Below are 24720 nucleotides of genomic sequence, written 5' to 3'. Positions count from 1 at the left end.
TCACCAGTGCCTTACATAATTTCATTAAGTCTTCTGTCCCTGTACAAGCCAAGTCCCTAGCTTGCTTTATCTGCGTGTTAACTTGCTTCAATCATGCACAAAGATCCCTAAGCCACTTTGAAACCAAGATTTACTAATGTCTCACTTTTAAAAAACAATTTTTTTCCATTTTTCTGATGGCATATTCCTAAATTCACATTATCTTGCATTTACTTCTTATGCCATCTTCATGCCCAACACTTAACTGGTTTATACTCCTGTGCAGCTTCTTTTTCACAGCTTATATTCCCATATAACCCTGTGTCATCAGTAAAGTTAGATATATTATTCTCAGGCCTCTCACTTAATAATTGATATATATCAATTAAGTAGCACAGTCCCATTAAGCGATCTTTGTACCTCCCAACTAGTTGCACCCTGTCTTCCTAAAATGACGAATGTTCTTTCTGTTTTATGGTTGTTAACCATTCCCTTTGTTTTCGTTCTAATGTGAGTTTTGAGCAGTTTTGTGAAGTCCTTCTATAAAGGATGCTTGTTTAGACCAGTGCTCTGAGAAAAGAAGGATAGAGTGAAACTAAATTACGTTTGAGTCCAGTATTGTTGATAGTTCTAGACCAGAAGTGTTAGGATAAACCCTAAATCTTTAAGATCAAGTATGGTAACTCCAGGAAGAATCTGCCTGCTGTTCCACTCTATCAGTTAAAGTCACAAGTGACTTAAACATATCAAGATGTTTGGGTCAGGGTCTCTGGTTTGAGTACTGCATGAGTGTTTTTGAAATGCATAATAGGGTTTCCTTTGAGTACTTTTACAAAAGATGCTAATTTTCTTTTGAATTAGTAAAAGAGTGTATGGAGATTAATAGGATTATACTTTTACTGTGTACTTAAAATGTTTCAGCACGAGACCAGTTTGTTAAAATCAAACAAATCAAAATATGATCTATCAAGCAAGGTTTCAGACTAGGATTTAACATGTCTAGAAATGAAATCAGCTGGGATCATAACATTGAAGAACGGCGGACGGTGGTATTTGAATTCTGTAAAATATCTGGAATAAAGAGTCTAATGATGATCGTGAATCCATTGTCGATTGTTGGGAAAAAACATCTGGTTCACTAATGTCCTTTAGGGAAGGAAGCTGCCATCCTTACCTGGTCTGGCCTACATGTGACTCCAGACCCACAGCAATGTGGTTGACTCTGAACTGCCTTCTGGGCAATTGTAGATGGACAATAAAAGCTGCCTAGCCAGCGACATCCTCATCCCATTAATGAATAAAGGAACCAAAATAAAGGCTATTTTATTCCTCAAAAAACTCCCAACTGATTTGTCAAACAATTTATCATTCATAAAACCATTTTAATTCAACCTCGTCATGTTATGATTTTCCAAATGCCATGTTACATGCTCTTAAGAATAGATTCTAGCATATTTCTTAATACAGAAATCGGCCAGCTGGCATATAGTTCTGGAGGCTAGAATTGGAGGAGTGCAGAGTTGCTGGGGTAGAAGATGGGGAGAGACTTAGTATCCTTTTATCTGAGATGGATGATGAGAGTGCAACCACAAAGCTTTAGTAAGCTCACATGAGGTCTTCTGCGGTATTCATTTGATGGCTGAACAACTCGATTCTTACAAGGCAAAATCTGTTACAAGATCCATGCATGAAGTTGCCCCTTGCTTGTGGTGAGCAACCATCTCTGTTGACAGAGATAATATGAACTGCAGATGCTGGAGAATCCGAGATAACAAGGTGTGGAGCTGGATGAACACAGAAGGCCGAGCAGGAAAGCTGACATTTCAGGCCTAGACCTAGCTTTCCTGCTCCTAAGATGCTGCTTGGCCTGCTGTGTTCATCCAGCTCCACACCTTGTCATCTCTGTTGACACCTTGTTTGCAGGTTGGTGTCTGCATGGAGCTTCAGAAACCATATGTTGTCACAGTGGCAATCTCTTGCCCACAATCTCCTCTTGTTATTTGCAAAGGTCATCAGGTAGAGTTTCACACTTAACATGCTGATGTTGCAGGTTTCTTGTGGCAGCATTTCTGAAAGTGTTTGTGTGCTTGTTGGTCTCTTGGCACAAGCTACCTCTCTGTACAGCATATACCTGTGTACCTGCCAATGAGGGATGGGGGAAGCAGGATAAAAATTTAAAATGGGAGGCATCGCTGGATTTAGTTTGCTAAATTAGCAAACTAGTATCCACAATTCCAACTCAATCCAATAATTTATGCATAAACAAATGCTATGTTTCAAATTGCTAGTCTAAGAAATGAATTTAAATTTGAAGAAGACACGATTAAAAATAAATGTGGGACAGTATCCATCTCCTTGGACTTTTTGCATGTGTTTATATTTCTCTCAGAAGAGGTCACATTTGAAGATTGAATTGTTAGCTCCCTGGATAATGCTCATTTCATGCAATAGTTTCAGGCTTGTTTCCAAATCAGTGGTCCGTGGGTTTGATTCCCAGGACTGCTTGTCAGAGCTGGAATCAAATACGTCACTTCTTGACCTTGCTTTTAGGCTGAGTGGCCACCAAGCGTGGAGCCTTTCACCTTAGGGGATACAAAAATTGGACAGCTCCCATTTCCTTATCCCCCATCCCTTCTGTCCTCACCCTTTCACATCCTCCCACTAGAATCAATCTCTTTGCCAACAGTACTCAATGAGATATTGAATGAAGAGATTCTGGGAAATGTCAAGCAACAAATGTAAACACGCCACACTCACAACTCAACCAAGGATTTCACAAAATACAGTGGATGCTGCAATATAAATTTCCTCAGCCTGTAATCACAAGTTTAGTTTCAAAAATGCCACAGAAAGCTGAGAGTCATCAAAGCAGGGAAAGGAAGATTTATCCGTTGTGCTTTAATATGAGTGGTAATTGGGCAAGCCTCGAAGCAGTGTTCTTCTTATATTTGACCCTAACCCATATTTCTGGTCAATTATACATACATTACTGAGTATATTTTCACCTGTGTAATAGCACATAACTGCTTTTGCCTCATTCTCATATACTGCTGAAATCTTCAAGCATACCTTTGTTAGCTCTGGTTTTGATTATTCTAACACATTCCTGGCCAGTCTCTCACTCACCAGCCTCCTTATGCTTGATGTCATCCCAAACTCTGATGCTCATATTCAAGTACAATTTAGTCGTCACCCCTACACTTACACTGGGTCTCACAGGTTCCTGTTTCTTTGAGGTCCACAAAAGTGATGCAATGTTTACCTCTGGCCGGGTCTTTTTGTTCCTCCTGACAATGTTTCTAAACAGAGCCCAAACAGCACAGGTGACAGAATGGAGGTAAACCTTATGTTGTTGGATGTTTTTCTGAATTACATACTAATCAGTACAGAGCTAAAATGGCAATCGGGGACTTCTTCGTATCGTAAAACAATGCCACTCAAAATCCCAATCTTGAGTTGGAGAAATTGAAATCACATTATCTGGAATATTGGTCCATGTCTGGATTACCAGTTAACATGACCAGTTAGTGTGGTTAATTTCTCAAGGAATATTATAAGAGACAATATAGAGTTACTGGAGAAATTACAAAAAGGATTCACAAAGAAAATACCAGAACTGAGAAGTTATACTTATCAAAAAGCTTGATTGGGCTTGGTCTCCAGAAAAGAGAAGGCTGTGAGAGTGACCTAATAGAAACCTTGAAGGTTATGATAGCATTTGATGAGGTACAGGTAGTGAACATCTTTCCACTTGTGAAGACTAGAACCAGCTTCAAAATAGTTACGAATAAATCCAGTTGGGAATTCGAGAGAAACTTCTACACGCAGAAGGTGGAGAGAATGTGAAACTCACCGCCGTAAAGAGTGGATAATCTGAAAAAAACAGTTAGTCTTAATGGGAAGCTATATAAATAAATAAGCGTAGGAGGAAGGCGAGTTGTACTGATCAGGTTAGTTGAAGTAAGAAGAAATTGTGAAGAGATTTGTGTGGAGTGTCAGATTGACACATATCAACCATATGGCCTGTTTCTGTAAATGTTATGTAAACACTGACTTTAACGAAGGTATCGTTTTATATAGTTTAAAAAACATGCATCTATTCCAATATTCAATGCCAATAATTAAAAGTGTGGGCACACTGATAAATGGTGACAAATAAATAAATGTAATTTGTTGCCACCTTGTAAACTGAAAGAGGAGGCAGGGGTTTGGCATTCTGCCAATTTGATGCAAATATAATTGGATTTAGCTCCAGAACTGCTGAATCTACAGAAGAAATGAGTTATTGCTCTGTTCTTCTTTAGAAAACTATCATGAGATTTTTCTTTAGGCAAATAGAACCTTGGTTTAACAATGTACCTGAGAGATGGGAACTCTGACAGTGCAGCACTCCTTCAATACTACAGAGGGAACATCAACCATATTTTGTGCTCAAATCTGTGGTTTGGAACCCAAACTTTCTGACTCAGAGGCAAAAGTACCATCAATTGAACCTCGCTTGACACCCTACTAAGCATAAGAGGCAAAATTAATTTTATAAACACTAATTTGGTACGGGGCACCAGTTAGCTCAGTTGGATAGGTGGTTAACGTGTAATTCAGAAAAACACTCAGCAGCATAAAGATTCTGTCTCTCTTCAGGTGGAGGTAGACCTGGGTTTGTCCCCCTCTTCCTGCCCCACAATCACAGCATAAACTATGATTTAGAGATTCTCAAATAAATGAGGATGCTACCTAAAGGAAATGGATAAGAAATGAATGAAGTATTTCATACTTTGCAATTCACTTTTTGGGTGTGATTGTTACGAGCAAAATCAGGATGCAATACCTAGCCCGAGTTGCCTCCTGTAGAAATGATGGATCTTCAAAGTGAGCCACTGCAGTAAATTCTGATGGGGATGGAATGTGATCACTACCAAGAAATTGGTGAGAATGTGTAAGTCTCTACCATGAGGAGTGGTTAAGGAAATAGATTTACATTTAAGGGGAAGCTAGATAAATACGCAAAGGAGGAAGGAATTAGCATTTGCTGAATGGACAAGATGAAATAGTGTGGGAGGAGGCTTTTTTTGCAGCGTAAACATCTTTTCAAGTCAGGGTAATCCTTTAGACTTGTAGGGAAACGCATGGGTTACGATGCTACCATCATTGCAATTTAGAATTAAAAGGTGAACATTTTATTTCAAGGAAAATAAATGAACAGAGGAAAATAGAAGCAACATAGGATATTTAAACAGCAGCTGAACATGATGGGGGAGTAAGAACAACATTAAAAGTCCTGCGTAGCACAGCCAAGCCAAGTATTGATAATATCAGCTTGGCTCGATTGGTAACAATCTCACGCCCGAGTCAGTAAATTGTCAATTTAAACCTGACTATTTAATCCAGATATTGATGGACTTGGTGAGCCACTGTATAATGTATTTGTCTTGAGAAAAGGAACATTGCTTGAGGGCTGTCTTTCAAATGAAATTTTAAATTAATCCTACGTCTGCTAATTCTTAGCTTTATTTGGAATAGGATTTCATTTTGTCCTCTTGTCTTCTTCTTTGAAGATGTGTGCTGGAATTCAGCTACACTGGAATCAACTCCAGTGTGTTTTATTGTGGGGAACTGGGTAGTTCATGGCTGCTAAGGTTCAGCATAATGCGGCCAAGCATCTCTCTGGCTCTGTTTTGTCAGTCTGTGCATTTGTAGCAAATAACCTGTGTTTTAAAAATTCTTCAGGAGTGATGCATTACTTTTGAAGTGATCACTTAGCGAATCGGCCCCGGGAAATCTGAGAGATTATCTTCTTGTGCACAAAGTGACTGCCAGACATGCTTAGATTATACCCATGTTTCTATTAAACTATTAGAACGTTGATTAGGGCACATTTGGAGGATTGTGCACATTTCCAAAAATTGTAAAAATATTTTTTCTTATTCTTTGATGGAATGCAAGCTTCATTGGCAAGGCCGGTATTTGTTGCTTATCCCAAATTGCCTTTATGATGTAACAAAAACAGAAGTTGCTAGAAAAGCTCTGGCAGCATCTGTGATGAAAAAATCAGAGGTAATGTTTTGGGTCCAGTGACCTTTCCTTAGAACTGTGCTTTAAGAGACCAAATATCGAGTCAGTGGGAAAGATGTAGAATAATTTACAAGATAGAGAGAGATTTTAACCAACAGGAGGTAACAGGCTGGGTTTTTTTTAATCCCTTCCACTAAAGAGAAGGCTGAGGGGTAGTCTGATAGAAATCCTCATTACGTTGAAAGTAGTTTGACAAGGTAGAGAAGATGTTTCCACTTGCTGAAGTGACTAGAATCAGGGACAATAAATATAAGACAATCACTGTAAATCCAAAAGGGAATTCTTGGTAAGTCTTCTCGTGCAATGAATTATCCTCAACTGAGTGTTGCAAACAGGCACATTCCAAGGGCACAGGACTGCATACTGATGGACGTATAGAAGATTGTCGCAACCACTGTAGGGGCACAATGGAAGAAAGTTATTGTCCAATGCTTTCCAGCCCTAGTCTGTCAAGGGTCTGGAAACTGTAGAACCCCTTGTGCTGTGTACCTTGTAAATGACATATATTGCAAAACAAGAGTATTGAAAGTGTTTTGAGGCAGATCAGAGTGTAACAGGGAGAATAGAGGAAAAATTTGCATCTTTTGCACTTCCTACAATTTCCAAGTTGACTTGTTTTCACTCTAGAGCTGTGTACCTGACATCTTGTAAGTAATATGCCTGTTGTAACCATATTGAGCAGAACGTGCAATGGAACAAATTGAATATTATTGAAAATTCTGTAAGGTACAAGATGAAATGATATGGAATTTCTTTTACAAATATTATGAATAAAGTAAAATCACTATAAATTCATCAGGGAATTCAGAGCAAACTTCTTTAGAATGGTGAGCATGTGGAACACCCTACTACAGTGGTTGATATGAATAACAGATATACATTAAGGAAAAGTTGGATAAACACATGCAGCAGAAACCAACAGATAGATAGTGTGAGATGAAGTTATGTGCACGTTACATTTGCTGAATTAACACAAGAAAATGGAGCAGAAATAGGCCATTCAGCCCCTCAGCCCTCCGTATCAATCTATAAGATTATGGCTGACCTACCACAGGCCTCAGCTCCTCTTTTGTGCCAGGTCCACATGACTCTCAAATCCTTGATATTTCAAAAATCTACCTGCTCTTTAAACAATTTCAGTGATTTAGCCTCCACAACTCTCTGAAGTGGAGACTTCCAGATGATCACCTTGCTATAAAAGAAAAAGAATCTTGCACATTTAAATGTTAAATGAATGTCCCCTCAATCTGTAACTATGTCCCACTATCATGAGATTTTTCTTTAAACAACTAGAACCTTGGTTTGAGATTGCCCTATTAGTCATAGAGTCAAACAGCAGAGGAACAGACCCTTCAAATGAGTGTTAACAACTTCTCAACATCTACCCTCTCAACCCCCTCAAAATCTTGTGGTTTTCAAGTTTTCATTCTCTTAAACTCTAAAGAATAAAGGCTAAACATGCTTAACCGTTCTTGATAAATCAACCCCATCATCCCAGAAATCTATCTTTTGAACCTGTTTTGAACTGCTTCCAATACCAGCATAACTTTTCATAAATACAAGGACTGAAACAGTAAATAGCACTCCTGATGTGGTCTCAGCATCACCACAGTTATAACAAAACTTCTCTATTTTAAAACTCTGACAATAAAGACCAACATTCTTAGAACTTAGAATCCCTACAGTGTGGAAACAGGTTCTTCGGCCCAGCAAGTCTGCACTGACTCTCAGAGCATCCCGCCCAGACCCATCACCCTATTACCCACCTGATCTACACATCTCTGACCACAATAGGCAATTTAGCATGGCCAATCCACCTGGCCTGCATATCTTTGGACTGTGGGAGGAAACCAGAGCACCCAGAGGAAACCCACGCAGACACAGGGAGAATGTGCAAACTCCACACACACAGATAGTCGCCCAAGAGTGGAATCGAACCCAGGCCCCTGGCACTGTGAGGCAGCAGTACTAACCACTGAGCCACCTGCCACCATTCCTTTAGTTTTCTTAATTTCTTGCTGTAGCTGCATGCTGACTTTTTATGTTTTATGCACAAGAACACCTAGATCCATCAATACTGGAATTTTTTGGAGTATCTTCTCACTTAAGTAATGCTCTGCCTTTGTTTCTTCCAACCAAAATGCAAGATCTCACGCTTTTCTACATTCAATTTATTCCATGAAGCTATTACCCATACTCACCTATTTATATCCCCTTGCAGATTCATTGTGCTTTCATCATAATATGCCCTCCATCCTATTTTTGAATCAACAGTAAATTTGGATACTTTACATTTGCGCCTCCTCCAAGTTATTAATATTAATGGTAAATAATTGACACCGTGAGACTAATCTTTGTGTCACTCTTTACATCTTTCCAATGTTAAAAAAAACTCATTAATTCTGACTCGTCTGTCTTCTCTGTGCCAACCAGTCCTCAACAGGTGAATACACGACTTCCAGTACCATGGGTTGCTATCTTGTGCAACAACTTTTACGTGACACCTGAATGAATGCCCTCTGGAAATCCAAATATGCGGCATCTGCCAGTTCCCCCTTATCAATTCTGCTTGTTATATCCTCAAAGAACTTCAGCAAATTTGTCAAACGTAACTTCCCTTTCACAAAACAGTAGGCTTAGTTTAATTGTATCAAACTTTTCGAATTATCCCGCTATTTCATTTCTTCAAAATGGATTCTCGTATATTCCAATGACAGTGACCAATGTACAAGATCCCTTTATGTATCAACATTTCCCATTATATCATCATTTAAATAATACTCCAGCATTCTTCTTTCTGTTGATTACATTTGCTGAATTAACACGAGAAAATGAAGCAGAAATAGGCCATTCCGCCCCTCAATCCTCCCAATCAATCTATCATTCCATGGATGACCTACCCCAGACCGCAGCTCCTCTTTTGTGAGCAACCTTACTTATCTGCTTAAACTGCATCTGCCACACATTTGCCAACTCACACGTCTTGTTTAAGTCGCCCTGAAGACCCTTAGGATCTTCCTCACTACCCACAATCCAACCTGGTTTTATATTATCAGCAAGCTTGGAAATATTACATCCGACTCCTGCATCCAGTTATTGTTATATATTGTGAATAGCTGCAGCTTATGCACTGGTGCTTGTGGTGCCCCACTCTTTATTGCCTTCCACTTCGAACACAGTCCATTTATTCATACTAAATAAAAAAACAAAAGAACTGTGGTTTTGACTCTCTGTGAAAACTGGAAGAACTGCGGATGCAGTAAATCAGGAACAAAAATAAAATTGCTGGAAAAGCTCAGCAGGTCTGGCAGCATCTGTGAAGAGAAAATCAGAGCTAATATTAACATTAACTCTGATTTTCTCTTCACAGATGCTGCCATTTATTCATATTTTCTGTCTCCTGTCTCCTCGCCAATTCTCAGTTGATTGATGTATATTAATACTCATCCCATTTGCTCTGGTTTTGGATATTAATTTCTTATGTAGGACTTTGTCAAATTCTTTGTGAAAATCCAAATATACCACATCAACTAGTACACCCTCAGCTATTCTACTAGCTACATCCTCAAAAATTCCAGTAGGTTTGTCAAATTTTCCTTTCATAAACCTATTTTATAAGTATTCAGTTATAACATTCTTTATTGACTCTGGCCCTTTCCCTGCTGTTGACATTAGACTAACTGTTCCATAATCTCTGGTTTCCTTTCTCCTTCCTTTTTTAAACAGTTACATTTGCCACTCTCCTATCTGCCAGGACGCTTCCAGAATAAAGCATTTGAACAACGAACAAAAGTAAACCACTCAGCCCTTCAAGCCTGCTCTGCTATTCAATAAGATCATGGCTGGTCTGATTTTTAATCTGAACTCTCCATTCCTGTGTATCCACAATTATAATTCATTGCCTTTGTAATCAAGAATCAATCAACCTCTTCCTGGAAAATATTTCAGGGCTCTGCATCCGCTGTCTTTTAAGGAAGGGAATTCCAAATACCGTCAACACTGAGAGAAAAAATGTTTCTTCATCTCAGTTTTAAATGGGTGACCCTTATTTTTAAACTGTAACTCATAGTCCTAGATTATCCTACAAAAGCAAACACCCTTTCAACATCCACCCAGTCAAGTCCCTTCAGGATCTTATATGTTTCAATTAGGTTACTGCTGACTTTCTAAATTCCAGATGATACCTGTCTAACCTGTCTGGCATTTCCTCATAAGGCAATCCACTCATTCCAATATTAGTCTAGTATATCATTGTGTGTTTTGCAGAGCTATGTATCTTTCTCTCTGAAGATATGTTTCTCCACCTGGCTTAAGATGGAACATTCCTTTGTTTGAGAAGCTTGCCTTTTGGTGTAGTTCACTTTTAAAGTGAGCACAGTTACCAGGTTACCGTTGCAAAAATCTAAATCATATTCTGTATGAGGCATTGATGTTCTGGAAACAGCCACTCATCCACCGATTGTTCTTAGCTTTTGTTTTGGTCAATGCCTAATTCATCAATCATCATCATTAAGTTAAATTATATTATCTCCTGGGTGAGAGTCTTCAAATGTCAGGGCATGTCTGTCTGTAATCAGCCTGAAGTTGTATAGTCAGAAGACTTGTAGAAGGCATGTTTTAGATTCTTGTATGGTGGCCCTTCACTTTGAGGATGAGTCACCAGACCTGATTTTTCTTCACAGATGCTGTCAGACCTGCTGAGCTTTTCCAGCAACTTCTGTTTTTGATCCTGATTTACAGCATCAACAGTTCTTGTGGGTTTTTTTAAGTTTCTTGTGTTTGGTTTACAGTCAGATGAACAGTTTTTCAAAAGATGTCAGTATTTAAAACAGGCTTTTATTCATAAAACCTATCAGGTCATTTGGGAACATTTGAAACAATTGGGAGCCTAAAGATACGAGAGTAGACAATTGGTAGAGAAGGAGCTGCCTTGATTTCCCAGTTTTAATGAGAAACATATCTTAATGTTTAATAGTTCTATTTTCAGAGTTAACCTTTGTTTTGAGAGAAATATAAATAAATTAAGATTTCATTGTGAATCATGCAGTTGTAATGTACCAATATGCTGTCAAAGCCAATTCATTGGATAATGAATTTAGTTTTAAGTAAACTCAATAAAAATGACGTTACCAGTTGGATATTGTTGGAAATGGTTGTTTAAAGTTTCACAGGACCGCGGGTGAGTCATGATTTGTTTCTCATGCTCTTGCAGACAGATCTCCTGAGGTGTTGTTGATAAATGGACTGGTGTCATTTTACCATTTTCTCAATCTGAGCTGGTGAGCAGTATACATTAGAGGGGATGACAAGAAGCTCAGCAGAGTTGGGAGAGAGAGGTAGGAGAGCAGACGAGGTTAAGTCAGTCAGGAGATCTCCACAAGGGATTTGGAAATTTGAACTGGGAAGAGAATCAGAGAAGAGTGGGTGGTAGGGGTTGCTATGGGAGAGAGGGAACAGAACTTTCAGCATTTAAAGCCATAATTCTTTGAGGGATATTGGGGATTAAAACAGCAGATAATCACTTCAACTGAGTAAAGAGTGGCCCAACATTGCATTTACTGTTGAAATAATGATGCACACTGTTATTAATATAGCAACTTGCCGTGTGTGCAAGTGATATGCTGAGTTGTGAATCACAACAAGTTGCTGAACAGTTTGCATTGTTTCTCAGTTAGCGTCCTGTAATGGCAGTTTGTTCTCAACCACTGTGTGTATCGTGAGGTTACTTCAGTTGTACATGAATGACCCACTTAGGGCTTGAGCTTAACAACACTTTTAATTTTGAGTTAGTTCCTGTAATAACACTGACCACCCAGCTCATAAAGGAGCACATGAAACTATAAAATGCTATTTTTAAATTTAAAACTTAAATTTATTTTTATATCTTTTTGTGACTTCTCCTTTTTGCCTTTTGTTTTTCTCTCTTTCATTCTAATCTATATTTTCCACTCCTGTGGATGTCATTTCACTCTTAATTAAGTTTCCATCTTCTTCATTCCTTTGTTGTTTTCTCAATGCTAGCATTTGAGTTGTTAAGGAACCAGTCTGTCATATCCATTGCTCATTGATGCCCCAAATGTCCTATTGTCTTCACTTTTATCTGATATCAACTTAAATATCCCGGCAAGTTAGGATGAATAAAAGCATGGAGCCTAAATGTGAGGAACAATGTCTAACTAACAAGGCAGGCAATGAGACATGCTTTTTCAGCAAGTTCTGACCCAATATTTCCAAGAGTGACCAATCAGTTTACAATTATAATCTCCGACTGCCAGTAATACTGGACAAGTCAGATCCCAGTACGTAATCCGACTTGAAAGTCCAGAAGTTTCATATTTGCAGTTTGTTTACAGCAATGGTCAGACACTGAACACATTCACAAGTGCCTTCAAATGTACTTCTAACAAAAGAATGTAAAAGTTTATTGTACATAAAAGGGAAAAAAATGCATTAACAATATTACATTATATAAAGATTATTTGGTACTGCCTTAATACAAACCTGAGAAGTAGATTGAACTCTTCTCCCTCCAAAATTAGCATTAAATATATTCAAACCTCAATGAAGGGTCACCTTGTCTGTGCTATATAGCTCCTTGTTCTGTTGGTATGGCTGTAATTCATTTATGGAACTTCCTCCTGATTTCTAATACTTTCAGAGCAAACACGTGGGTTTTCCATACTGTGAGCTTCCAGCAGTTTTCTATTTTTGGCTGTTCATAGTATTATAGAATCTCTACAATGTGGAAACAGGCTATTCAACCCATGGTTCCATACTGACCCACCAAAGAGCATCCAACCCAGACCCACCCCCTACCCCTACCCACAGCTAATCCACTTAGTCCCTGGATACTATGGGCAATTTAAGCACCACCTAAACTGCACATCTTTGGACTGTGTAAGGAAACCACAGCACCTGGAGGAAGCCCACACAAACGTGGGAGAATGTGCAAACTCCATGCAGTCAGCAGAGGGGGGCAGAGCTTGAACTCAGGTTGCTGGCACTGTGAGGCATCAGAGCTAACCACTAAACCACCATGCTGCCCCAGCTGTTGTTTTTAATCAGTTGCTGAGGCCTTTTTCCCCCCCAGCTCTGACATTTTGGAGACTGCAAAACTAGTGGCACCTTATTGGTCTGACTGAACCTGCACGTTAGCTGTGACTTTCTGGGTGATTCTGTCTTTCTGTGAAACTAGGCATCAGCAGATTTTTTTTCTTCTCCATCCTGCATCTGAAAGTATTGAATTGTTCGCCTCAAGCCTCACTGCAACACTGCAAATCTGATTTAAAATGCATGCATCAGCAATGCTCAGCCCAACACTATTCTCAGAACAAGTCTAAAATGAAACAAACCTATACCTCCCCTTCTCAACACAGACAATATGGAAATACAAATGAAACTTAAAGCTCTGTAATATTTCTCTACTTTAGAACTCTCTCCCTAATGGCATTGTGAGTTTACCCGTATGAAATTGACTGCATGGGTTCAAGAAGGCAGCTTGCTGCCAGCTTCTCAATGGCAACTAGGGATGGCCAATAAATGCTGGCCCAGGCAGTAACACCTACGTACTATGAATGCATAAAAAGCAAATCTCTAAATAATATTTCATGAATCTTTGTCACATTATGGATAAGATCCTGAGGAAAATGGTGGAAATAAAGATAGGAAGTGATAACATTCTGGAACATTAAATGAGTGTTGCAAGCTTGGGAACCACACAAGTTTGCGCCTGTGCTTCCCACTGGAGGCTTTCCCTAGCTCATGTCTGGGTCTTTTGTAGACTAGTTAATAAGAATGATTGTATCAGAGATAATGGGAACTGCAGATGCTGAAGAATCCGAGATAACAAAGTGTGGAGCTGGATGAACAAAGCAGGCCAAGCAGCATCTTAGGAGCACAAAAGCTGACGTTTCAGGCCTACACCCTGTGATTAGCCCTTTGAAAGAGCTATGCAATTAATCCCAAACTTTTCGCCCCCGCCCCAAAAGCTCATTAATTTATTTCTCTTTCCAACTACTCGGTTGCAAATTATTTTTGAAGCTGACGCCACCTATCATGTTTTTTTAGGCAGCACATTTCCAATCTGAACTTCCCAGAAATAGCAGGGTGGCACGGTGGTTCAGTGGTTAGCACTGCAGCCTCACAGCACCAAGGACCCGGGTTTGATTCCAGCCTTGGGTATTATCTGTGCAGAGTTTGCATTTTCTCCCTGTGTCTGTGTGGGTTTCCTCCAGGTGCTCTGGTTTCCTCCCACAGTCCAAAGATGTGCAGGCTAGGTGGATCAGCCATGTTAAATTGCCCATATGTTCAGGGGTGTGTGGGTTATGGGGGATGGATCTGGGTAGGATCCTCTGTGGGGTGGTGTGGACTTGTTGGGCTGAAGGGCCCATTTCCACACTGTAGGGAATCTAATCTAATTATCTCCTATCCCAGTTCTTTTATGAATTGTGAAAGTAAAGTCAATGCGTGATGGTCCACAGGCTTGCAACAATAAAAATGGCATGAACTTCTGATTTGTTGCAAAAATCTATTTGATTTCCTAATGGCCTACCATCAGCTCCCAATTATTCTCGTCCAAAATTTCAAACTATTCAATGCTGCCTTTAGAGAAGTCAAGGAAAACTAACCCTCAGCACCTGGTCAGGTATTCAGGCACTAGGCATGTGCTACATTAAATCAAAGCTAATTGGACACATTGGGGTAAAAGTTTATATTTTATTTATTTTATGGCCATAAAATGAGCACAATTTAAACCTATTTACGAGCAAGCATTCCTGCATCTGATCCCTGGTGAAACTAAAGTTCTTAATTTTAAAATGTGAAGAAGTTCCTTGTGCCAATTGCAGCAGCCGAAGGCAAGATTTCTAATCAGGTGATGCAGAACTGACGTACATATGAGGTCAAAAGACTTATCTATTTACCACTTCAGACATTTGTAAAACTTTCTCTCTCTTTACCTCAGCAACAAGTGAAAGTGCTTGCATCAACCTCCAGAATCTTAATTCCTTAAACCCAAATCTTTTTCTCTCCATCCAAATTCCACTTCATTTTTGAACTCTGTCTTTCCCCCTCACCTTGGCTCTAATGTCCCTGATCTCCAGTTTACTTCACACTGTCCTAATTTCTCCCTCTTTCTTTTCAAACAGCTAATCACTAGCTTCCATTTCCTAATTTTCCACAGACATATGTGGCAGATTCTTTTCCCTGAACCCCCATCTCCTCACTTTGCCTCTCTCACTTACTTCCTTTTCCAGGGACCAGACTCCTAACCCTGGGTCAGTCGATTGGGGTGATATGAAATCGTGGAGTGAGGGAGATGAGATGCAGGGAGAGAGGAAGATGGGCTGTGGGTGGAGGAGGTCTAGGTAGAGAAGATGAAGGGGTGCCACTTGGAGGGGGAGCAGAAAGATAGGGCGATGGGTTAGAAGGAGAGCAGGAGAATGGGGGAAACAGTGAGTAGGAGCCGGGAGAAGACAGAATGGAGTGGAGGTCCAAAGAGAGGGTGTACAGGAAGAGGGAGGAAAGAAAGACTGGGGAGAGGATCTCGATAAATGAAGTGCAGTTGAGAAGTGGAGCAAGGGGAATGAGGGAGATGGGGATGACAGGGTGCAAGGAAAAGAGGAGCAGGGGAGGGATGCAGGGAGGTTGGGAGTAGCAGTAAAGATCTGAGTGTCATTTGAAAAGTAGGGATCAGCTTCTCTGGGTAATATAATTGCTTATTTTCCAAATCTCAGACCAAGGACAGACAATAACCGACAGTGCTGCCCTCACCTCAAGATACTGAAAATACTTGGCAATGCATTTAATCAACGCTCTGCTTTGTAAAGAAACACACCCCTTTGGTGGGAGATTGGTATTACTTTCAAAGTATACTTTCACAAAGTATTTGTACTTTGGGATTCCCAGTTTACTGACACACACTGAGGAAGGTTGGCTGATATGAATGAAATCATGAGAGAAATCAATGCCTTAAACAAGAATATAGGAACTAGAGGAGACCATTCAGCCTCTTGAGATGCCTCAGCCGTTTAAGTAAGGTCATGATTGGTCAGTATCTTCACCCCATCTTTGTTCTCTAATGTTTAATCCCTTGAGAAACAAGAATCCATCTGATTTCTGAAGAAGGGTCTCGACCTGAAACGTCAGCTTTCCTGCTCCTCTGATGCTGCTTGGCCTGCTGTATTCATCCAGCTCTATGCCTTGTTATCTAAGAATCCATCTAACTCAATTTTAAATTTATCATGTGTCCCTGGGTTTTGGGTGTGAAGTTCCAAATTTCCTGTTCCCTTTGCATGAATCCTCCATCATCAACCAGGAACCTGAATGGAACAGCATTGCCGTGCCACTTAGCACTAATTTTAATCTTCTAGACCCAATGTAATGCCTTTTGAAGATCCAGTCTTAATATTAACTTTAATTCTGTAAATATATTTTTGGTGCACTTTATGAAACTGAATGTCAAAGTAACATTTTTGCTTTTCTGCTAAACAGTTTGTCACAACTTGTGATCATCAGTACACTAATCACATTGATGGAATGTTTTACCCTGGAGAGGATGTGTTCTTGGTCACCATAAATGAAAGAGTGCTTGGACTGATATTCTATTGTGTGACTGTAAAATTAAGAAATAAACACTTACATTTATTTAGCACCTCTCCTGGATTCAGGAAGTTCTAAGGCACTTGACAGCCAGTTTTTGAAATGTAAATGACATTGTAATGTGGGAAACAGGGCTGGATTTCCCAATGACCTGGTGTGTACCATTCTTACATTCTTCATGTCAGTGGAAATTGCCACTAGGTAGAGCAGGTTCTACAAACATTTCTGTCACAAATGACCAGTTAATCTGATATCTACAGTTTGATTGGGTGATAAATATTTGTCACAGCTGCTGAGGAGAGCTGTCCTGCTCTTCTTTTGAAATGATGTCTGGGATGTTGTATATCTAACTGAATGGAAAAATGAGTCTTCTGTGTAACATCTAATTTCAAAGACAATATCTTCCTTAGTATTTCATTAGATTAGTGCTGCAGATTATGGGTTTAAACCTGTGGAGTGAGATTTAATCTTATGACTTTCTGAGGCAAAAGTGCTGTAGAACTATGTAGTTGGTTTTCACACAATTTAAAATATAATTCCAAAACATCAGGATACTAAGTTTTCGACTCTCAACCCATAAACATAAATCCAAATCTCGAATGACCTCTGCCTTACGTCTAAAGGATTAAATTTCCTTTTATTCATTCATGGGATGAGGGCATCACTGGCTGGGCAGCATTTATTGTCCATCCCTAATTGCCCAGAGGGCATTTAAGAGCCAACCACATTGCTGTGGGTCTGGAGTCATATGTAGGCCAGACCAGGTGAGGATGGCAGATTTTCTTCTCTGAAGGACATTGGTGAACTAGATGGGTTTTTCCCAACAATCAACAATAGATTCATGGTCATCATTAGATTGTTAATTCCAAATATTTTTTGAATTCAAGTTCCACCATCTGCCATGGTGGAATTCAAACCCAGGTCCCCAGGACGTTATCTGGGTCTCTGGATTAACAGTCTAGTGATAATACCACTAGGCCATTGCCTTCCCAATGAGCATTGAAATTAATGAATGGCCTGTGATCTGTGATGAAGCTAATTTTTTTCTTCATGCATTCATGGGGTGTTGATGTCACTGCAAGACCAGCTATTAATATCCATCCCTGATCACTCTTGCAAAGGTGGCAGTGAGCTACCTTTTTGAACCACTGCAGTCCATGCAGTGCAGGGGTGCTCATTGTACTATTAGAGGGGGAACTCCATCATTTGACCCAGAAACAGCCAAAGAACAGCAAATTTAGTTCCAACCAGGATGATCCCCAACCAATATCTTAATACCAGATTAGGAAGAACTTTCAGTCAGTGGTGCTCATATGCATCTGCTGTCCTTGCCTGTATGGGTGGTAGAGGCCACCAGTTTGGAAACTGCTATCGAAGAAATCTTCATGCATTGCTTCAATGAAATTTATAGTATACACTACTGCTGCTGTGTATTGTTGGGTGAAGTGAGTGAATGTTTAAGCTGCTAAATGGAGTATCAAACAAGTGGCCTTCTTGTCATTGATGATCTCAAATTTCTTGAGTTCATGCTGCACACTTCCAGGCACGTGGCAAGTATTTCATCACATTCCTGACTTTGTGGATGTGCTTTTTGGGAGCTAGAGGAGAAATGATTCAACCTCAGAAATAATAAACTTTGACCTGATCATGTAACCCCAGTTAAGATTCTGGTTAATGGTATCACACAAGATGTTGATGGTGGGAGATTCAGTGACTGTAACACCATTAGGTGTCATGGGATGCAATTGAACTCTCATTGGAGAAGGCCATTGCCTGCTACTTGTATGGTGTAAAGATTACTTGCCAATTATCAGCCCAAGCCTGGACATTGTCCAAATCTTGCAACCTTAAAATATCAATTTACTTCATACAGTATTATTTATTATCTTTTTCACAGACATTTCCTGATATTTAACCACTAGAAAATATCTTCCAATGGCTAACATCTCAACTGTTGGAGTTTCCTCACTGGCCATGTTATGGTGTTGAAATTGCATTTTTATTGGCACTTATAACATAGTAAACTAACCCAATGCACATCAAAGGAGTGTTACCATGCAAAATTTGTCACTGAGCCTCATTATGCAATATTAAGACAGAAGACTAAAAGGTTGGTTGAAGAGCTAGACTTTAAAGATGGTCTCTGGAGGAGAAAGCAGTGGATTGGAGGAGAGGTTTGGGGAGAGGATTACAGAGCTTAGGCAGCTGAAAGTGAGGGTGCCAATACAGGAACAATAAAAGTTAGCAAGAAGACAAAATGGATGTGTACAGAGACTTCAGAGGTTGGAGAATAGGAAGCCCTGGCTCAGTATTAACATATTCTCCTTTGAGCCTATTGATTGTGTTGAACTCACAATATGGAGTGTGTCACACTCCAGAAACTTAAACACATAAATCTAGTGTGACACTCCCTCTGCAGTACTGAGGAAGTTCTGCAATGTCAGAGGTACTGACTTCCTACCTGCCTTCTCAGGTGGAAGTCAATGATACATTGGCACTATATTATGAAAAAAATAGTAAAATACCCTGTTTCCTAAACATATTTGTGCTAATATTGCAGACACCATGGATTGTGCTTCTTTCATTGTTCCCTGGTTGTATTACTATGCCCTCACAGGGCACTGGATATTTGTCCTTCATTCTTAAGGCTGCTCTGTTTAGGTAGACTGCTTATTCTGATTTTGCTGAATCTCTGTTTTTACTTTAGTAATTATTTTCACAGTCGGTGCTGTAAAATCTACTTAGATTAAATATTCAGAATACTGACTACAACTCTGTGGCATAGTTCTTCCATTCCACCCTTCTTAGGATCTTAGTAGAATGTAACTTGATGTTTGAGTTACATCATCATGTTCAATTGTCACGATTAAAACATTCCCACAATGATGCTTATGCTACACCTGAAAGACACATGATCTGGCAATTTGGATATTGTGTTTCCCTTAGTTCAACTGTGACTACTTGACAAAAATACTTCTTTGGTTCTAAGGAGCTGTGAGTGACACTGAGACTGTGAAAGGTATTAACCAAATGCAAGTCTCTGTCTTTTTCCTGGGCTGGTGTTTATGTGGTCTAATTAAGGGAGGTGGAAATCAACCACAACTGGCAATGACACACCACACCTGGATGAGAGCAGGTATATATGGAGAGCAGGATTGTACACAGCGCTCCAGTCACAATCTGACCAAAGTAAAACATATGTTTAACAGGAAATATACTGTGATCACATCTGGCAGAGGACAGTCATGAAAGGAAGTGGTGAGCATAGCGAGCTGACTGACTAAAGCCACAGACTATGAAAGGCAAAACTGGGAAGTAAACAGCCAGAGAAATGATTCTGTAAGTCAGAACGTGAAGAACGCAACAAATGGGAAGAAAATAGTGTGTTGAGAAAATGAAAAAGCTTCTGAATGAAATGCTGTCCCACTGAGCATAGCAGAGCAAATGTTGGGAAGTATTAACAGGTTAGTATTGAGCCAAAGTGGTGATGTAATTCAAATGCCTCATTATTAATGGACATAAATTGACTTAAAGTAGTGTGTGTGCACAATAGTCTCCCAAGTTCAAGGACTGCAACTGTTGTTACAGAAGAGAGAGACCAGAATGATAAAGGAGTTGGAGGCATTGGATTATGCAAAGTGCTTGTGTTATTTGGACAAATTCTCATTGAGAGAATATTGCAAAATGATACAATTGCTGTTTTTAGGACTCTAACGGAACTGAAGATAAGACAGAGCATGACAAGCTGTTTGCCCTTATCCAGAATAGTAAAGCCAGAGGGCAAGGCCTGTGGTGAAGAGTGTTAAATTCAAAACAAATTTGTGGGAAGAGTGTTTCACATTGAGGGTTCATTTTCTAGAACAGGATACTGAGAAAAACGATGGAAGCAGAAGGTGTTGATTCCTTCCAGTGCAAATTAAAGAGATTTCTTTCACATTCAGCGCCCTGGAATATGAGTGTATTTGTAGCTTGCGGCATGACATGTGGTGAGTATAGTGTGACTTAAGAAAAACATAAGAAGTGGAACCTATGGTTCACAAAGCTTTCACTACTGGCAATTTTCTTTACGTGTTATCTGAGCCTGCTGTAAATTCATTGATAGAGACTGACCACTAATTAGTCAGTAGCTTCATTATTATTGGATTGTATGATTACAAAGATGGTAGAAGGTGGAGCAGACAGACCATGGATGTTTTTATGTACCTAGAAATTCTGAAATTCCTGTGTTTAGCACTCCAGGACTAAGGCAAATAGTATACATTTAATAATGTGAGTAGTTCCTTACACAAAACAGCACCTTCACAAAATTACAAAGTAGTAGAGCACTGTCTTGTAAATTTTGCAGCATAAGATCTATACATTCCCTAAAACAACAATCCCTCTGTTTTAAGTTGAAAGTAATGAATTAACTTTTGTTTTATATCAAACTTAAAATCAATTCTCTCAATACAGAAACAGGAAACAGATGTGTGGCTTATATCTCAGGAGATCTTTGCCCATTTAGAGCCACAGTCCATCAGTATCTACAGTGGACTATATTCATATCATGGAGGCTGGAAACTGCACGCATCTCTCTTAGGTATGAGGAAATTAATTGCATTTCTAATACCACTTCTGCACAGCCAATGGAGTGTTTCTGAATTGTAGCCATTGTTGTAATGTAGGAAATATATAGCAGTAATGATATAAATGACAAAATAATATATTTCAGTGCTAAGGATTAAGGGCTAGATTTTAACCAGGATACCAAGGCAAATTCCCCTGCTTTTCTTTGGTTTTTACTTCAACCTGGGAATGCAGACTTGGCCTCAGTTGAACAATTCACCCAAAACACTAGGAAAATAATGTTCCTGAAGTTGCCTGTTCAAACCATTGAGCCTCATCTGGCATTCTTTGATATCAAGTCTAATTTTTGACGTGGATTCAGTTTTCCCACCCAATTCCTGAATTGCTTGATTCTTCAATGTCCAAATATCCATATATCTCTGTTGTGGATAAGCCCAACAGCTGAGCATCCATTGGCCCCTGAATTCCAGTGATTCCTCACCTTTTAAGTGAAGCAGTTTTCCACTTCAGTTCTCACAGTATTTCTTTCAGAAATTTAAATGGTTCAGTGAGATTATACGCCTGTCAGTGCAATGCTCCCCCAATATGGCCCATCCCACAGTGCTGCGTTCTCTCTGTGCTCCTGGGTTATAACGCACGATGGCAGGTGTCAGTATTGTTTTGTGTAGCTGCCTTTTTTTATTGCCTGAGGGGGGCAGCATCTCCTATAGAGACACCACATTCTCAAAAGAGGCACCCACTGCCACCCCAAACCCAAGCTAGACCCTCTTCACTAAACTGCTGCAGTTTTATATAGGTCCACTGTTTGTAGTGACTTTACCGATGGGAGGGAGGTGCTGGCCTTTTGCTTGGCTGGCAACACTGGGAGGTAGGACATTGTCCCACATGAGCCTGGATGTCCCAACTCAAGCCACCTATGACTCTAAACAGCAGACACTTTACACCTGATACCCATTAATTCCAGTTCTGCTACACTTGATGCCACACTTGGTTGAATGCAACCTTTGATGTCAAGGACTGTCACTCTCATCTCACCTCTGGAATTCAACATTTTTGACCATGTTTGAACCAAGGCTACAATGAGGTCGGGAGCTGAGTGGCCCTGGTCGAACTCAAACTGGGCATCAGTGAGCTGTTATTGCTGAGCAAGTGCTGCTTGATAGCACTGTGATAACATTTTCATCACTGTACTGATGATCAAGAGTCAACTGATGGGGCAATAATTTGGCAGGTTGGATTTGTCCTGCTTTTTGTGTACAGGACACGCCTGGGCAATTATCCACATTGTTGGGTAAATGCCAGTGTTGTAGATGTACTGGAACAGCTCGGGTTGTACCAAGTTCTGGTGCACAAGTCTTCAGTACCTTTACCAGAATGTTGTCAGGACCCTTAGCCTTTGCAGTATCTTGTCATTGCATTGCTCGCATCCTGTAACATTGCAGTGCTCCCTCATTACAGTCCCTCTGACAATGCAGAATTCCCTTCTTTGCTGTCCTCTGACAATGCAACCTCAAGCCCAATACAAAAACAGAAATTGCTGCTGAAACTCAGCATGTATGGTAACATCTGTGGACAGAAAGCAAAGTTAATGTTTCAGGTCATTAGACCCTCTTCAGAACTGAAGCCAGATATCCTGCCTCATAATCACCTAGTGACCCAAGAGTTATAAAGCAGGTACTGGTGACCTGGCCAAGCAGAGCCAGATTCATCACTAACATTTCAACTGAAGCACTGGGCAATGCTTTGCATAAAATCCTAACCCATGTTTCTGAAATGGGTCTTGCACTTAAAACCGGATCTTGCACTTAAAACCTCCTGATTCAGAGACAAGATGGAATGTAATAGTTAAATAACTGAATGGTTTAGCTCATCCTTATTACTCCAGTTTTGCAGATAACAGCAATTAGAGCACAAATTGAATCTAAGGTGTCATTTGGGAGATAACAAGATGCAGAAGGAATATATCAGTTTCTTTATGATTGCTGACTCAACACCGTGACAGCCAATAGATTTACCTTCCAGTCAGAATTTATTTCTGAGATAACACGGTGTGAAGCTGAATGAACACATCAGGCCAAGCAGCATCAGAGGAGCAGGAAAGCTTGACATTTCGGGTCCAGTCCCTTCTTCTGAAGAAAGGTCCCAACCCAAAACGTCAAGCTTTCCTGCTCCTCTGAAGCTGCTTCGCCTGTTGTGTTCATTCAGCTTCACACCGTGTTATCTCAGATTCTTCTGCATCAGCAGTTCCTACTATCTCTGTAACAGAAGTTATTTCTGTTGTTTTAACGTCACAGATGCCCTTAATCTAGAACATCCATCAAGTTGTCAATCCTTTGGAAAGTTACAGGGTTTAAGACAATTATCATTGGGTCAAAGTCAGTTACTGGGAGAAAAACATACATCATCAAAGGAGCTGCTAACTGAAGACAGAAAGACACAGAAAACCAGCAGCAGGTAAAACTCAAATTATATTTTAATTGCCAGACAATGAAATATTTCATTGGTTGGAATACCATGGTGACACTAATGCTTATATCATGCGTTGAAGCAACTGTACTCCCTCAGTACTGACTCTTCAACAGTGCAGCATCTGCTTAGTAAATGTAAAGTTGCCACAGTCTTACCAGACAATAGGGCTTCTCTTTCATTACTGGTGGTGGTTTCATCTGAGTGTCACCAGGCCTCAGGCATGGGGAGAAGTTGAGAAGTAGCGTCTCTCATAGGAACCTCAGCTGTTGGGGAATTGACATCAATCCAAATTTCAAACTAGCCTCCAGCCAACTAAGCTAATCGACCCTGACCCTGAGCCCCTCAGTCTTGACACTTTGACACTGCAGTACTCCCTCTCTACTGACTCTTAGTCAATGCAACACATCCTCTCTGCTATAAATAGAGATAACAAGCTGTGGAGCTGGAGGAGCACAGCAGGCCAGGCAGCATCAGAGGAGCAGGAAAGTTGACATTTTGGGTTGGGACCCTTGCTGCTGTGATGCTGCCTGGCTTGCTGTGCTCCTCCAACTCCACACTGTGCTATCACCGACTCCAGCATCAGCAGTTCTTACTATCACTGACGTCCTCTCTGCTCACTCTTGGCCAATGCAGCATACCTTCAGTCCTCCCCACTGACACTGAAGCATTCCTTCATTACTGTCATTGCAACAGTGCAATGCCCCCTCAGTTCTGACTTTCTGATACTGCAGCACTTGCTCTCCAGCAGGAATTATTCTGTCAGTGCTGTCCCTTTGGAAGTACAGTGCTGTTTCAGTGTAGTACCCTGACACTGCAGCCATTGCGACCATACTGCATGCTCTCAGCAATGATCCTCTAGCCATACAGACCTGGCATCGGACCCTCATAATGCATATTCTATAAACACTGTCCCTCTGACAGTGCAGCATTCCCTCACTACCGGTCCTCTGACAGTGTAGTGCTGGCTCAGGACTGTTCCTCAGCAATCTGTCAGTGCTGCCTCTTCAAAAATGAATTGCTCCTTCAGAACTGGCC

General features: G+C 40.2%; 1 protein-coding gene across 6 annotated transcripts in view; it reads left to right on the top strand.

Moving 5' to 3' along the window:
• The window catches only part of mrvi1 (murine retrovirus integration site 1 homolog), a 158306-nt gene that overhangs the window by 56562 nt on the left and 77024 nt on the right, over positions 1-24720 (top strand). For all 6 annotated transcript variants that reach the window (XM_059652082.1, XM_059652079.1, XM_059652081.1 and 3 more), the window contains exons 2-3: positions 21103-21229; positions 23511-23670. In XM_059652082.1, coding sequence (XP_059508065.1) covers positions 21103-21229; positions 23511-23670 — 287 coding nt within the window. The remainder of the gene's footprint in view (positions 1-21102; positions 21230-23510; positions 23671-24720) is intronic.

The sequence above is a fragment of the Stegostoma tigrinum genome, chromosome 17 (assembly GCF_030684315.1).
Source record: "Stegostoma tigrinum isolate sSteTig4 chromosome 17, sSteTig4.hap1, whole genome shotgun sequence".
Taxonomy (NCBI): Eukaryota; Metazoa; Chordata; class Chondrichthyes; order Orectolobiformes; family Stegostomatidae; genus Stegostoma; species Stegostoma tigrinum.
This window is presented reverse-complemented; position numbering and strand designations above follow the sequence as displayed.